The sequence below is a fragment of the Vombatus ursinus genome, unplaced genomic scaffold, assembly GCF_900497805.2.
Source record: "Vombatus ursinus unplaced genomic scaffold, bare-nosed wombat genome assembly UNPS02001287.1, whole genome shotgun sequence".
NCBI classification, from domain to species: domain Eukaryota; kingdom Metazoa; phylum Chordata; class Mammalia; order Diprotodontia; family Vombatidae; genus Vombatus; species Vombatus ursinus.
Window position 1 is genome coordinate 20,103,445 of NW_020941065.1, and position 13,405 is coordinate 20,116,849.

At 45.3% G+C, this 13,405-nt stretch overlaps 1 protein-coding gene across 4 annotated transcripts in view; it reads right to left on the reverse strand.

Annotated features, from left to right (window-relative positions):
* The window catches only part of PISD (phosphatidylserine decarboxylase), a 63,118-nt gene that overhangs the window by 30,128 nt on the left and 19,585 nt on the right, over positions 1-13,405 (reverse strand). For 3 of the 4 annotated variants that reach the window (XM_027863973.1, XM_027863983.1, XM_027863964.1), the window contains 2 exons: positions 9,212-9,291; positions 2,199-2,374 (listed from right to left, as the gene is read on the reverse strand). In XM_027863973.1, the coding sequence (XP_027719774.1) occupies positions 2,199-2,374; positions 9,212-9,291 (256 nt within the window). Of the gene's footprint in view, positions 1-2,198; positions 2,375-9,211; positions 9,292-13,405 lie in introns of those variants that run through there. The other variant, XM_027863998.1, reaches the window with a different exon arrangement.

The following is a 13,405-nucleotide window of genomic DNA, read 5'->3' on the forward strand; positions in this document are numbered from 1 at the left end:
ACACTTCTAAGAGAGAGAAGAGAGAAGGAAAAGAAGGCTGAGGAAAGAACCTACACTTACGGGGTCGGAAGGAAAAAGGAAAGGAGAAGAGCCAGCGAGGTAGACGGAAGAGGTGGCCAACCTGGACAGCGACCGGTACTGAGTCCGCAATGCATGCCTTTATGCCACCCCACTGAGGGACGATTTTGGGGTTCCGTGCTGGGACAAGCAGGACCTGACCTGCTGCCCACGTGTTGGCAGATGTCTCCACCCCACCCCCCCCACAGCCTGATGCCTCACTGACCAGATGACGTGTGCAGAGGGAGGCGCTAAGTGCCATGGCCTCCTGGCTGCGTGGTCTTGCTCTGTGACAGCAAAGTAAACGTCCCCTTTGTTAAACATTCAGTGACTTAGGTCAAACCTGAATGAAGTGGGCGCTGTGCCCACTTCCTCCCAGAGGTGGGGAAAGGCCTTGAGACCTGCCTCCCCACACTCCAGGCCACCCTGCAGAATGAAGAGATTAGAATAGGAAGAAGAGGGAGATGAGGCAGAGAAAGGGAGACTTGAACACACACAGGAGAAAGGATGAAGACAGCTGTGCCCTCTGAGCTCAAAAACAGATCTGGGATTTCTCCTGAAAAGTAACGCTGGACGCTCTGAGAAAGAAGCCACCGCTTGTCCAAAGAAGCGGTCAGGTAAGAGATCAGGCTGCTGGCAACTCCCTGTTCAGCGGAACCAAAGCAGCGATTTGCAGACCTGGTAACGACAGAGTTCTATTGTCTCACCGGGGCAAAGCCTCCCAAGACTTAGCAAAATGAATGACAAGCCCCTACCTGAGGTGAGGAAGGCCTGCACCAGGCAGTCGGTGTTAGAGGACAGGAGGGGGCACACGCAAGAGATGTTAGGAAGGTAAAACCAACAGGCCTTGGTGAGATTCCATGAGGGCCGAGGCACCGAGGAGCTGAGGACGACACTTGGCCAGCCAATGGCAGAGGAAGGAAGAAGGGGGCAGAAACATGGCAGTCCTGAGCCGAAGGGGAGGCAACGTCCTCAAGGCAAAGGGCTCGGCTTCCTCCCTCGGTCTGCACTAGCCAACAAGCCCTCACCTGCCATTCCCGTCTCATGCCAAAGATCTTGTTCGGCCCACTGAGAGCCAACCCGCCTAGCCCTTCTCAATCACCCCCTAATAAGGGGAGGCAAGACGCTACAAAACGCACAGTCCTTCAAAAATGACTTGGGCTGGTTTTCAGTGTAGCAGACTCAGAGCAACATGAGGGCTGCTCTGTGTCTCGCCACTACACAGACTCCTTCCTGTCAGCTGTGCGGGGTGGGGGGCGCTCTGCGATTAGCACCTCAGAATAGAAGATCTGGACAATGAGAAGCATAAGCAAATGGCTCTTACTCACTAGCTCCTTTTAAGAAAAACAAATCAGCTTTCCATGAGAGGATAAAAGAGGACAGACCACTCTGGGAAAGGCCAATTCCATGACTTGGAAACACTTGACCAAAAACACTGCAGCTAGGTGGCGCAGTGGATAGAGCTCTGGCCTTGGAGGCAGAAGGACCTGAGTTCAAATCTGGCCTCAGACTTACTAGCTGTGTGACCCTGGACAAGTCACTTAACCCCGAAGTGCCTCACTAAAAAGCAAAAAGACAAAAAAAAACCCCACCACTTCCCAGAATCTGATGCTCATCATCAACACTCATTTGCCGTGTTTTGTGCAGACAGACTTTGGGGAGGAAATGGGTGTGCCCAGCTTATGTTACCATCCATGACATGGGCGTCCAAGAGGCCGACAAGCATCTCATGGTAAAGGAATTGGGAATCTTCATTCTAGTCCCTAATTTATACTTATCCACATCACAAAACTGCCACACAATGGAGCTCAAACATCAGACTGAGAAGCCTCGGGGCTGCAGTAGCTGAGATGCCAGGGAAACCAGACACAAGCCCCGAGTGACTCCAGGTTACTAAGAGAGCCACAGACAACGAAGACTGAAATGACCAGAGGACGGCTCCACGTGCGTCCACCACAGGAGCCTGCAGCTGCGGCTGGCTGGCTTTGTGTACGTGGGAGCCAGCCCAAGACATCACAATCAGCACAACAGAAGAGGTTTCCAATTTAGATTGAGGAGAGAAAGGGAGAGCGCAAGGGAGAGCATTCAAGAAAAAGAGAGAGATTACGCTACTAGGTTACAAAAGTCAGCAAGTGTCCTACCTCCCACTCTCCTGCAAGCCTGGGTGGGACCTCCAGGCCCAGCCTCTCCAGCTGCCGATCCCTGTACTTCTCGTACTGACGGTACCCCGCATACCCACCGCCTGTGGCCACCACGAAATGGAATGGGCGCAGGCGGAACAGTGCTCGGGAAGCGGCCGTGTGGAACTTCCTCGTATCTGTAACAGAAGTCAGGTAAGTTGTGAGCTGGGGTGGCATGGCTCCAGGGCACTAGCTGAGGCCAGATGGGGAGGGGTCTCCATTTATCAACTCTATAGGAGGCTTCTCAGAATGAGCTGGTACCACCCTGGCCACGAGATGCCAATGGAGGAGGAACCATGCAACCCAAGGACCCTGATGGTCTTCTAGGAGATCTTCTAAAAGGCAGAAGCAGAGGAGACGAAGCATTTCTGGTCACAAAAGGCCTTTCCCTCTCCCAAGGTTATTTCCAAAAGGTGCAGTCAGAGGGTCAGATTGTCTCCATTACTGCCAAAGAAATTCAGGGTTTAATCTCATTTGACTTCTGGTCACATTTTGCACCTGAACAATTTAGAATGGGACTAAATAGGTCCCTTCTGCACTCTGGCCCCAATCAGGTTCTCAAAATAAAAAACCTGATTCAATTAGTGCAAACAGAGAAGAGGCAAGGCTACAGAACATTACCTTCAATAAACCTCAAAAGCCATAGAGCTATGGCGTCCTCACCAGTTACCCTCTGATGCCTCACCTGAGCACAGAGACGGCCCTGCATCCTGAAAGCAACGTGCCCCCTCCCCCACCTCCACCCCAACACCATCCTGGTGTGCGACCAAGCTAGGAGGCTGCACAGCTCAGGGGTGAGCCTCTCTGTCAGGAGGCTGGTCATGAAGAGATGGACTGGAGGGCTATGGGGACTTAGGACAGAAGGAAAAAAACACCCACAAACTCTCCCTTGGCTCAATGAGATGGGCTTTTTTTTTTTTTTTCCCACAGTGGCTGTGGCAGGAAGCAGGGAACAAATCACCAAGTTTTAAACTGTGCACAAACTATGATTGTGAGTGAGATTCACTCAAGAGAAGGTGGGTAGTTGGGTCACAATCAACAGCAGAGGATGTATAAGACCCACTCACATCTATGAGACCACAGGTCACCCCCACTTGGGTCTTGAAGACCCAAGAACTGGTCTCCTGCTCTCTTTGATCGTGGAGGAAGAACAATCTGGCCCTGATTGAGCCATTGAGCTGCTTTCCCTACCCATGTTCAATTTAAATTTCTTTTCTGCACTCCATTCCATCCCACTCAGGCAGACATTTCCCTTCTCTCTAAACAGCTTTACAACCTCCAACCCAGCCCAGGCAGTGAAAGCCAGAGGCTGTCTTCTCTTCTGGGGGGTTGGAGAAGGACGATGCAAACAGCTGTCTCCAGCTGTTCACAAGAACTCACATGGAAGCCCAAAGGGAAGACATTCATGTTCCTTTAAAAAAATTCAGGGACCTATCTTTCACAACTAAGGGCAGGAGATGAATTCTTAACCAAAAAGGGAATAAAGGGAATTACAAGAGATAAAATAGATCACGTGGATTGTGTGAAATCTAAAAAGCTTTTGCACTAACAAATTTAATATACCTATAATAAGAAGGGAAGCAGCTGACTGGGGAAAAAAATCTTTGCATTAAATATCTCTGACAAGGGTTTGCTCTCTAAGATATATAGACAACAGAAATCTAGAAGACCAAAAGCCATTCCCCCACGGGTAAAATGGCCAAAGGATATGAATGGTCATTTCTCAAAAACAACCATATGAAAGAATGTTCCAGGTCACTAATCATAAGAGAAAAGCAAATCAAAACAACCTTAATGTTTCAAGTCAAGAAAGAGGACAAAAGATGGGAAGAGTCAATGGTGAAGGAATTACGGAAAGACAGGCGGTGATCTGCTGGTGGCAAAGCTGGGAAGTGGAAATGGGAATACAACCACTTTAGAAAGTAACTGGGAATTAGGCAGATAAAGTGGTTAAAAGGTTCATCCCCTCTGACAAAGCAATTCCACCGCTAACCATTTACTTCAAGTAGGTCACTGGCAAAAAGAAAGGATCCATATACCCATATACATTTTAGTGTGTACAGAGCCTTTCTATGGAGCAATGCTTTTTTTTGTTTCCAGCAAAGAACTGGAAACAAGGTGAGAGATGTCCATAGACTAGAGATGGCCAAAGAAATGAATGTAACGGCATATTCCTGTGCCATAAAAAAATAAAAAACATGATAAAATAGAGAGAAGCTTGGAAAGGCTTACATGAATTGATGCTAAGTGAGGTAAGCAAGGCCAAGAAAATAATACATACAATAACATCAACAACAAGGTAAATGGAAAAACCATGGGGAAAAAAAAATCAAAAGTGAACACTGCAAAATTACTACAAACTATCATGACCCCAAAGAAGAGATATGAGAAGCCACTCCAGCCCCACTCCTCTGCAGAGGCAGACGATCCACACAGGTGGAACACTGATTTGATTTTCAGAGCATTTTGATTTATTAACGAGTTTGGCTCTTTCTTTCTTTAAAAATAGTCTATGCAGAGGGCGGAGCCAAGATGGCGGAGGGAAAACAGTGACTTGCTTGAGCTCTCCCCCCAAATCCCTCCAAATCCCTATAAAAAATGGCTCTAAACAAATTCTAAAGCAGCAGAACTCACAAAAAGAGAGAGTGAAATAAATTTCCAGCCAAAGACAGCCTGGATGGTTGATCAGAAAGGTATATCACACTGGGCAGAGAGAGGAGTGCAGTTCGGCATGGGCGCGCAGGCCGCAGCGAACCTGGAGCAGGACTCAGAGGACTGAATCGTGGGTAGCTGTGGTGGTTTCCAGACTTCTCAACCCAGGAACATCAAAGACAACTTAGAAGGTCAGTGGGAAAAGTCTGTGACTGCTGTGAGAGAGGAGCTAGGTCTCAGCCGCAAGTCTTGAGTGTGGCCCAGGGCCGCGGTTGTTTCCTGAGCTTTGGGCCCACAGACTGAGGGGGGAATCAAATGGCTGATCAGAGGGGGATTGCAGGGATCTCTTTGCCAGTGCTGAGGCAGGAATCTCTTACTTTACTGGTGCTTGGATCTGGGTCACAGTTCTGAGGGGGGTCCTGGGGCGAGGAGGAACACTGGTGTGGTGGAGCTTGTTGTGGCGGTGGAGAGAAAACACCTTGCTCCTTATCATAGCACCTTGGAAGAACTGAAAATTTTCAGATCCCTAGAAGTATCTCTGAAAACAGATGTACAAACCTCCGAAGCTTGGGACAGTACATTCTCCACATTGGAAGCAGACTTTTACCTTAACAAAGAGTTTAAAACTCAAGTAATTGGCCAGGATCATGAGTAAGCAGCGCAAAAAGAGTCAGACTATATTATCTTACTTTGGTGACAAAGATCAAAGATACAAGCAGAAGAAGACAACAAAGTCAAAGATCCTACATCCAAAGGCTCCAAGAAAAATATGAATCAGTCCCAGGCCTTGGAAGAGCTCAAAAGGGATTTTGAGAAGCAAGTAAGAGAAGTAGAGGAAAAACTGGGAAGAGAAATGAGAGTGATGCAAGAAAATCATGAAAAACAAGTCAACAGCTTGCTAAAGGAGACCCAAAAAAATACTGAAGAAAATAACATCTTAAAAAATAGCCTAACCCAAATGGCAAAAGAGGTCCAAAAAGCCCATGAGGAGAAGAATGCCTTAAAAAGCAAAACTGGCCAAATGGAAAAGGAAGTCCAAAAGATTACTGAAGAAAATACTTCCTTCAAAATTAGAATAGAGCAATTGGAAGTTATGAGAAATCAAGACACTGTAAAACAAATCCAAAAGAATGAAAAATTAGAAAATAATGTGAAATATCTCATTAGAAAAACAACTGACCTGGAAAATAGATCCAGGAGAGAGAATTTAAAAATTATTGGACTATCTGAAAGCCATGATCAAAAAAAGAGCCTAGACATCCTCTTTCAAGAAATTATCCAGGAAAACTGCCCTGATATTTTAGAACCAGAGGGCAAAATAGAAATGGAAAAAATCCACTGATCTCCTCCTGAAAGAGATCCCCAAAGGAAAACTCCGAGGAATATTGTAGCCAAATTCCAGAGTTCTCAGCTCAAGGAGAAAATATTACAAGCAGCCAGAAAGAAACAATTCGAGTACTGTGGAAACACAATCAGGATAACACAAGATTTAGCTGCTTCTACATTAAGGGACCGCAGGGCATGGAATATAATATTCTGGAGGGCAAAGGAGATAGGATTACAACCAAGAATCACCTACCCAGCAAAACTGAGTATAATCCTGCAGGGGAAAAAATGGTCATTCAGTAAATTAGAGGACTTTCAAGCATTCTTGATGAAAAGACCAGAGCTGAATAGAAAATTTGATTTTCAAATACAAGACTCAAGTAGAACATGAAGAGGTAAACAGGAAAGAGAAAATCATAAGAGACTTATTAAAGTTGAACTGTTTACATTCCTGCATGGAAAGATGATATTTGTAACTCATGAGACCTTTGTCAGTATTAAGGTAGTTAGAGGGGAAAAAATTATATGTACGTATATATAGATATAGATAGATAGAGGGCACAGGGTGAGTTGAAAATGAAGGGGTCACATCTGGAGAATAAAATTAAGGGGTGAGAGAGGATTATACTAGGAGAAGGAGAAAGTGAGAGGTAGAACGGGGTAAATTATCTCACAAAAAAACACAGAAAAGAAAAGGCTCTTACAGAGGAGGGGAAACAGGGGAAGGTGAAAGGGAATGAGTGAATCTTATTCTCATAGGATTTGACTTAAGGAGGGAATAACATACACATTCAATTGCGTATGGAAATCTGTCTTACCCTACAGGAAAATAGGGGAGGAAGGGGACAAGAGAGTAGGGGGATGATAGAGAGGAGGGCAGACTGGGAAAGGGGGTAATTCTGAGGAAGGACGGGGTCAAAAGAAAGAATAGAATAAATGGGGGGGGCGGGATAGGATTAAGGAAAATAGAGTTGGTTTTTCACAGCATGTCTACTATGAAAGTGTTTTGCATAACTGCACATGTATAACCTATATTTAGTTGCTTGCCTTATCAATGAGGGTGGGTGGGGAGGGAGGAAGGGAGAAAATTTGGAACCCAAAGTTTTAAAAACACATGTTTAAAAAAAAATGTTTTCACATGCAACTGGGAAATAAGAAATACAGGAAATGGGGTACAGAAATCCATCCTGCCCTACAGGAAAATGGAAGGGGCAGGGGATAAGAGAAGGGGGGGAGAGATAGAAGGGAAGGCAGACTAGGGGAAGGGGTATTCAGAATGCATGCCATCTTGGGGTGGGAGAAGGGGCGAGATGGGGTGAAAATTTGGAACTCAAAATCTTGTGGAAGTAAATGTTGAAAACAAAAAAATAAATAAAAATTACCATAAAAAATAAATAAATAAAAAATAAAAATAAAAAAAAAATTGTCTATGATGGGGGCAGCTAGGTGGCGCAGTGGATAGAGTACCGGTTCTAGATTCAGGAGAACCTAAGTTCAAATCCGGCCTCAGACACATAACACTTACTAGCTGTGTGACCCTGAGCAAGTCACTTAGTCCCAATTGCCTCACCAAAAAGCAAAAAAAAAAAAAAAAAAAAAAAAAGTCTGTGATGGAGCAGCTAGGTGGAGCAGTGGATAGAGCTCCAGCCTTTGGAGTCAGGAGGACCTAAGTTCAAATCCAGCCTCAGACACTTGACACTGAGTAGTTGTGTGACTCTGGGCAAGTCACTTAACCCCAACAGCCTCACCAAAAAAAAAAAAGTCTATTATATAGGATGGCTGTTTGGGAGGGGGAGGGAAGAAGGGGAGGGATAATGGTGGAAATTTTGACAATGTAAAAAAGTCAATAATTACTTAAAAAACAAAACAAAAACAACATAAAAAAAAGAAAATGAACATTGCAAAATACAAAAACGAAGCTCAGCCTCAAAAAAGAAAAATGTGAGTATACTCCTCCCCCACCTTTCGTGGTGGGGGAGTGTGCAAGTTGGGGACGTGTGTGGGCAGTCCCAGAGTATGGAACATTGCACAGAGTATCACATTTTTTAATGCACTGATTGGTTTTGCTGATTTCTCTTCTTTCTCTTCTCCCCCCCCCCAATTATTTGTTACAAGGGCTGGTTCTCTAAGGGGAGGAAGAATACAGAGGAATACCAAGGTGATATGAAAACAAAAGATATCCATGAAAATCTATTAAAAATCAAAAAGCAATTCATCTTCGGCACCTTCTGCTGCCTCTTTCCCTCAGCGTCCAAAGACACAGGTCTCATTCCAATGATGCTTCCGTAGCCCATGATGGCACTGGGGCAGGGACTCCTTCCACCCTGACAAAGCACAGCCCATCAATAATTCAGGGGAAGGTCTTGGAGAGCATCTGTAGCTCAACTGCAGGGTCCTGCAGCACCCGCCCTGGCCGTGTGCCGCTCCAGGCTTAACTGAGCTGACTGGGCCTCCCACACAAACTCTGTCCTTGGGCCTGGCCTTTCTCTGAAGACTTCCCAGTGTATTTGTGGCCGCCTGAGCCTGTCTTCCACCGTCAGGGTCCTTGAGCGCCTGGAGTTACCAGCCCCACCATGGGAAGGCCCTGGAACAGGACTTCACAGGAGACACGGAAACAAATAAAAGCCACAGAGGTTTCCAAGTACTGCCAGAGGGAAGGATGCTAACCTCTGCCTCACTGACGACTTCCCCCCTTTGCTCCCTAAGTGTCCATCACGTAACCGCTCGACACCCAGAGGAGCCTTAGCACATGGCAGAGCAGGGAAGGTGATGCTTCAAAGATTCCTCTGGGCGGCCATCTGTTTTAAGAGGGCTTCAAAACGTTACTCAATAAAATATCAAACCACAGGACATCCCTCTGTAATACGAGAGAACATAAATGACAGTAACTGACCACCTTGGTCGTGAGCCTCTAAAGGCCCAAAGGGGGCGGCGCTGGTCGTGTGGACGTCAGCAGAATCTGTCAACCAAAGCACAAGAGTGGAACTGCTACTTACCAGTTCGCAATGTGTGGACAGGTAGCTGCTTCCAGGACAGCAGAAAATGGCTCAGGAAAGAACTTCTCCATTGATGGAGGCTACAATTGGACAGAAAGGCACAATGAAAATACAGTTTTTAAAAAAAGTGAATAATTCGTTCAGCCAATACTGACCAATTGCCCACTCAGTGCCAAGAATTGTGAGGGATCCAAAGAAAGACAAAATGGATGTTATCTGCTCCCAAGGGCTTGCAGTTTAGGAGGAGCCCTTAAGCAAGCTCCCGTCCCTGTCTCTGGGCCTCAGTTTCCTCCTCTGCAAAATGAGAGGGTTGGACTACAACATGTACACAAAGAGAATAAATGGCAGACTGACTGTTCAAATGCAGTACAGGGGCTGAAAGAGCTGGGGGGGGTTGGAAAAGAAAAAAAAAACTTGCTTTTGACTGGGGAGCCTAGGGAAGGGAAGCTTCCCAAGGAAGAGACGTGTGATAGAGGTCTTAAAAGAGGAGGAAGATCTCTACAAGTAGTGGTTGGGGGCTGGTGTAGGGGGGAGAAGAGCATTCTCAGAAGAGGGAATATCCTAACCTCAGCATGGAGACATACAGCAGTATGGCTGCAACAGAAGACACATCAACAGTCACAGAAGAAGAGAAGAGCTGGGAAGGAAGAGGACCAGGACAAATATGCAGGATGTTTGATACCAACTGAAGAAGAATAGTCTTCATTCATTAAGACACAGAAAATTCCTGAAGAACTAGTGTGTGGGAGTGGAGGAGGAGATAAGGGAGATGATTAAAGTACAACTAAGAAAGACTGGAACAAGAGTATCAATTGGAAGTAGAAGGAGTCTAAATGAGGATGATGGCTATAGAAAGAGAACACATTAGATTGTCCAAGATTTCTGATCTCAGACCTAAAAAAAGGGAAAAGGATACCACTCTGGGAAATGTCAACTAAGAAAGCCTTACAGGATTTCTGCTCCTTTAAGACTAAAAAAAGGGGCAGCTAGGTGGCATAGTGGATAGGGCTCCAGCCTTGGAGTCTAGAGCACCTGAGTTCAAATCCGGCCTCAGATCCTTGACACTTACTAGCTGTGTGACCCTGGGCAAGTCACTTAAGCCTGACTGCCTTACCAAAAAGCAAAACAAACAAACAAAAAAAAAAACCAACAAGACTGAAAAAAAAAATTTCAATGGGAGGAGGTGTTGTGGGACAGGGTCCAGACCTATGAGTTCACGGTAGAAGAGTACTCCCAGCATAGAAATTCATGCCACTAATCGAGATCAGCCAATCCTCGGTGACTTACAGTATTAGATTTGCCTGCGGAAACCGGAGACTTGCCCAGGAGTACAGAACTCTTACGTGCCAGGAGCAGGACTTTCTAGGGATTCTTAAGCTTCCAAACTTTCCCTACTGAGTTACCATTTCAGCGATCACCTCGGCTTCACTCTGTCTAGTTACACCATATCCATACATCTGACATTAAAACCAAAAAGCAAACTACTTTCCTACCTGTGCTATTTATGCTGAGTTTGGGAAGAGCAGGGTTTATCAGACCATATTCCACAGAACTAGGGTTCCACAGGATGATTTTAATGATTGGATTTTTTTTTCATATTTGAAGTTTAAACTAAAACACCTCCTCCTAGCTCTAAAGGAGGTGAAGAAAGGAACATCAGAACTAGGAGTCAACGAGTCCCAGCTCTACCAATAACATCTGGAGTGACTCTGGGCAAGTCACCTCTTCCCTTCTTTATGAAATGAAAGAGATGGATGGGATGTTCCCTAAGGTCCCCTCCAATACTGATAATCTATGTTCTACAGTCCCTCCCAATCCTGAATTTTGTGTTTTATTAGGAAATATATTGATAAACAGGAAAATACCCATCAATGGGGAACCAAGATGATGAAGGGCCTTAAGTTTCTGCCATATAAAAAGACTGGTGAAGAGGGGCAGCTATGTGGCACAGGGGATAGTGCTGCAGCCTTGGAGTCAGGAGGACCCGAATTCAAATCCAGCCTCAGATACTTGTGTCCCTATGTGCCCTGGGCAAGTCTCTTAACCCTGACTGCCTCACCCAAAACAAAATAAAACAAAAAAAGACTGGTGAAGAAACTGGTGGTGTTTATTGTGGAGAAGCCTCAAGGTAGACAGGGTAACTGGTTTGAAGCTTTTAAAGGCCTGTCATGGGGAAGAGGAATTAGCCTTATCCTGCCTGATACAGAAGACAAGCACTAAGGACAATGGCGGAAGGTGCAAAAAAGAAAACCTAGATTTAACACAGGGAAAAACTTCTGAGCAGTTAGAGCGATTTCTAAATCGAATGGAGCTCCCCCTCCGCTGGAGGCCTTCCGGCCAAAGCAGGACGATGACCACCGGTCAGCTACGCTGCAGGAGGGGTTCTTATTCAAGTCTGGCTGAGGCAGGTCATCATGGAAGGGCCTCCTCCACACAGCCTGTGTCCATCCTCTCCTCGTCCCCTCCCCCTCCCACACCCACCACCATGATGCAGCTCCTCACCATCCCCTCACATCCTCCTTTCTCAAAGCTCTCCTCCCTCCCACTCATGCTCTCCACAGAGCAGCCAAAGCACATCTGTTCCTGACCACATTACACCCCTGCTCAACCTGCTCCAATAGCTCCCTGCCGCCTCTAGGATAAAACAGAGACACTCAGAGTCCTTCATAGTCAGTCTGCCCCTGACCACCCGTTCCCAAGCTTCTTACACATGACCCTACTTCATCTACTCTGAAGTCCAGCAAACTGGGCTTTTTTGCCACTCCTCATACCCATTTCCATGGGGGAATTCCTTCCCAGCATTTCTTGGAAATTTATGTTTTCCTAAATCCCAAATCCTGAGGAAAAAAAAAATCAGTCAAGAAACTGAAGGAAAGCATTAGAATTCTCTTGTGCAAATTAAAGCTTAACAATCAACAAAGAGACGTTAGTGGTTCAAAGGAATCCACTGACATCAACGTGAAAGCGAGAGCAAGAAATGCTGACATGCAGAGTCAAAGGAGAAGGTCAACATTTCCAGGAACTGGGACAGAGCACAAAGGAGAGCAGGAGTCCCGATCCAATCAGTTAGCCGGGCTTTCAAGTGCTGCCATATTCTAACTGGGTGTTTGTGTCCTGTCTGCTGCTAACGATGAGTCATTCTGGAAAATAAATAGCAATCAGCGTATATGCATACTAGACATTATGCTGTGAGTGGTGGTCCAAGAAATAACAAGTCTTAAAAGCAAAATAAGTCCTTAAATTGGTGATTCTGACACATGATTCTGTGTAGAGTGGTTAAATCTCATGAGGAGATCTGAATGCTGCATTATTTGAATACTACCCAAGTATGTTCACTGGCATTTTCCAGTATTTAAATATTCGCTATTGACTACAGTTCTTTGTAAATGCTACCAAACTTACTATTTCTTATTTGTAAAAACAATTTTAGATATCCGTAATAATGAGTAAAGAATATAAAGAATGCTGAAAATATTGTAAGAAAAATAAAGGAATAATCCTCTCTCACCCCTTAATTTTATTTTTTAGATTTAAGGGGTGAGAGAGGATTGTACTGGGAGAAGGAAAAAGGGAGAGGCAGAATGGGGTAAATTATCTCACATCAAAGAAGTAAGAAAAAGCTTTTACAGAGGAGGGGAAGAGGGGGAGGTGAGAGGGAATGAGTGAACCTTACTCTCATCGGATTTGGCTTAAAGAGGGAATAACATACACACTCAACTGGATATGGAAATCTATCTTACCCTACAGGAAAACAGGGGAGAAGGGGATATGGTGAAGCGATGATAGTAGGGAGGGCAGATTGAGGGCGGGGGGAAACAGAAGCAAAACTTTTGAGGAGGGTCAGGGTGAAAGGAGAGAATAAAATAAACGGGGGGCGCATTAGGATGGAGGGAAATATAGTTAGTCTTTCACTACATGACTATTATGGAAGTGTTTTGCATGACTACACATGTATAGCCTATATGGAATTGCTTGACTTCTCAATGAGGAGGGAGGGAGGCAGGGAGGAAGAGAATTTGGAACTCAAAGTTTTAAAAACGAATGTTAAAAATAGTTTTTACATACAACTGGGAAATCAGATATACAGGCAATGGGGTATAGAAATCTATCCTGCTCTACAGGAAAATAGAAAGGGAAGGGAGTAAAAGAAGGGAAGGTGATAGAAGGGAGGGCAGATTAGGGGAAGGGCCATTC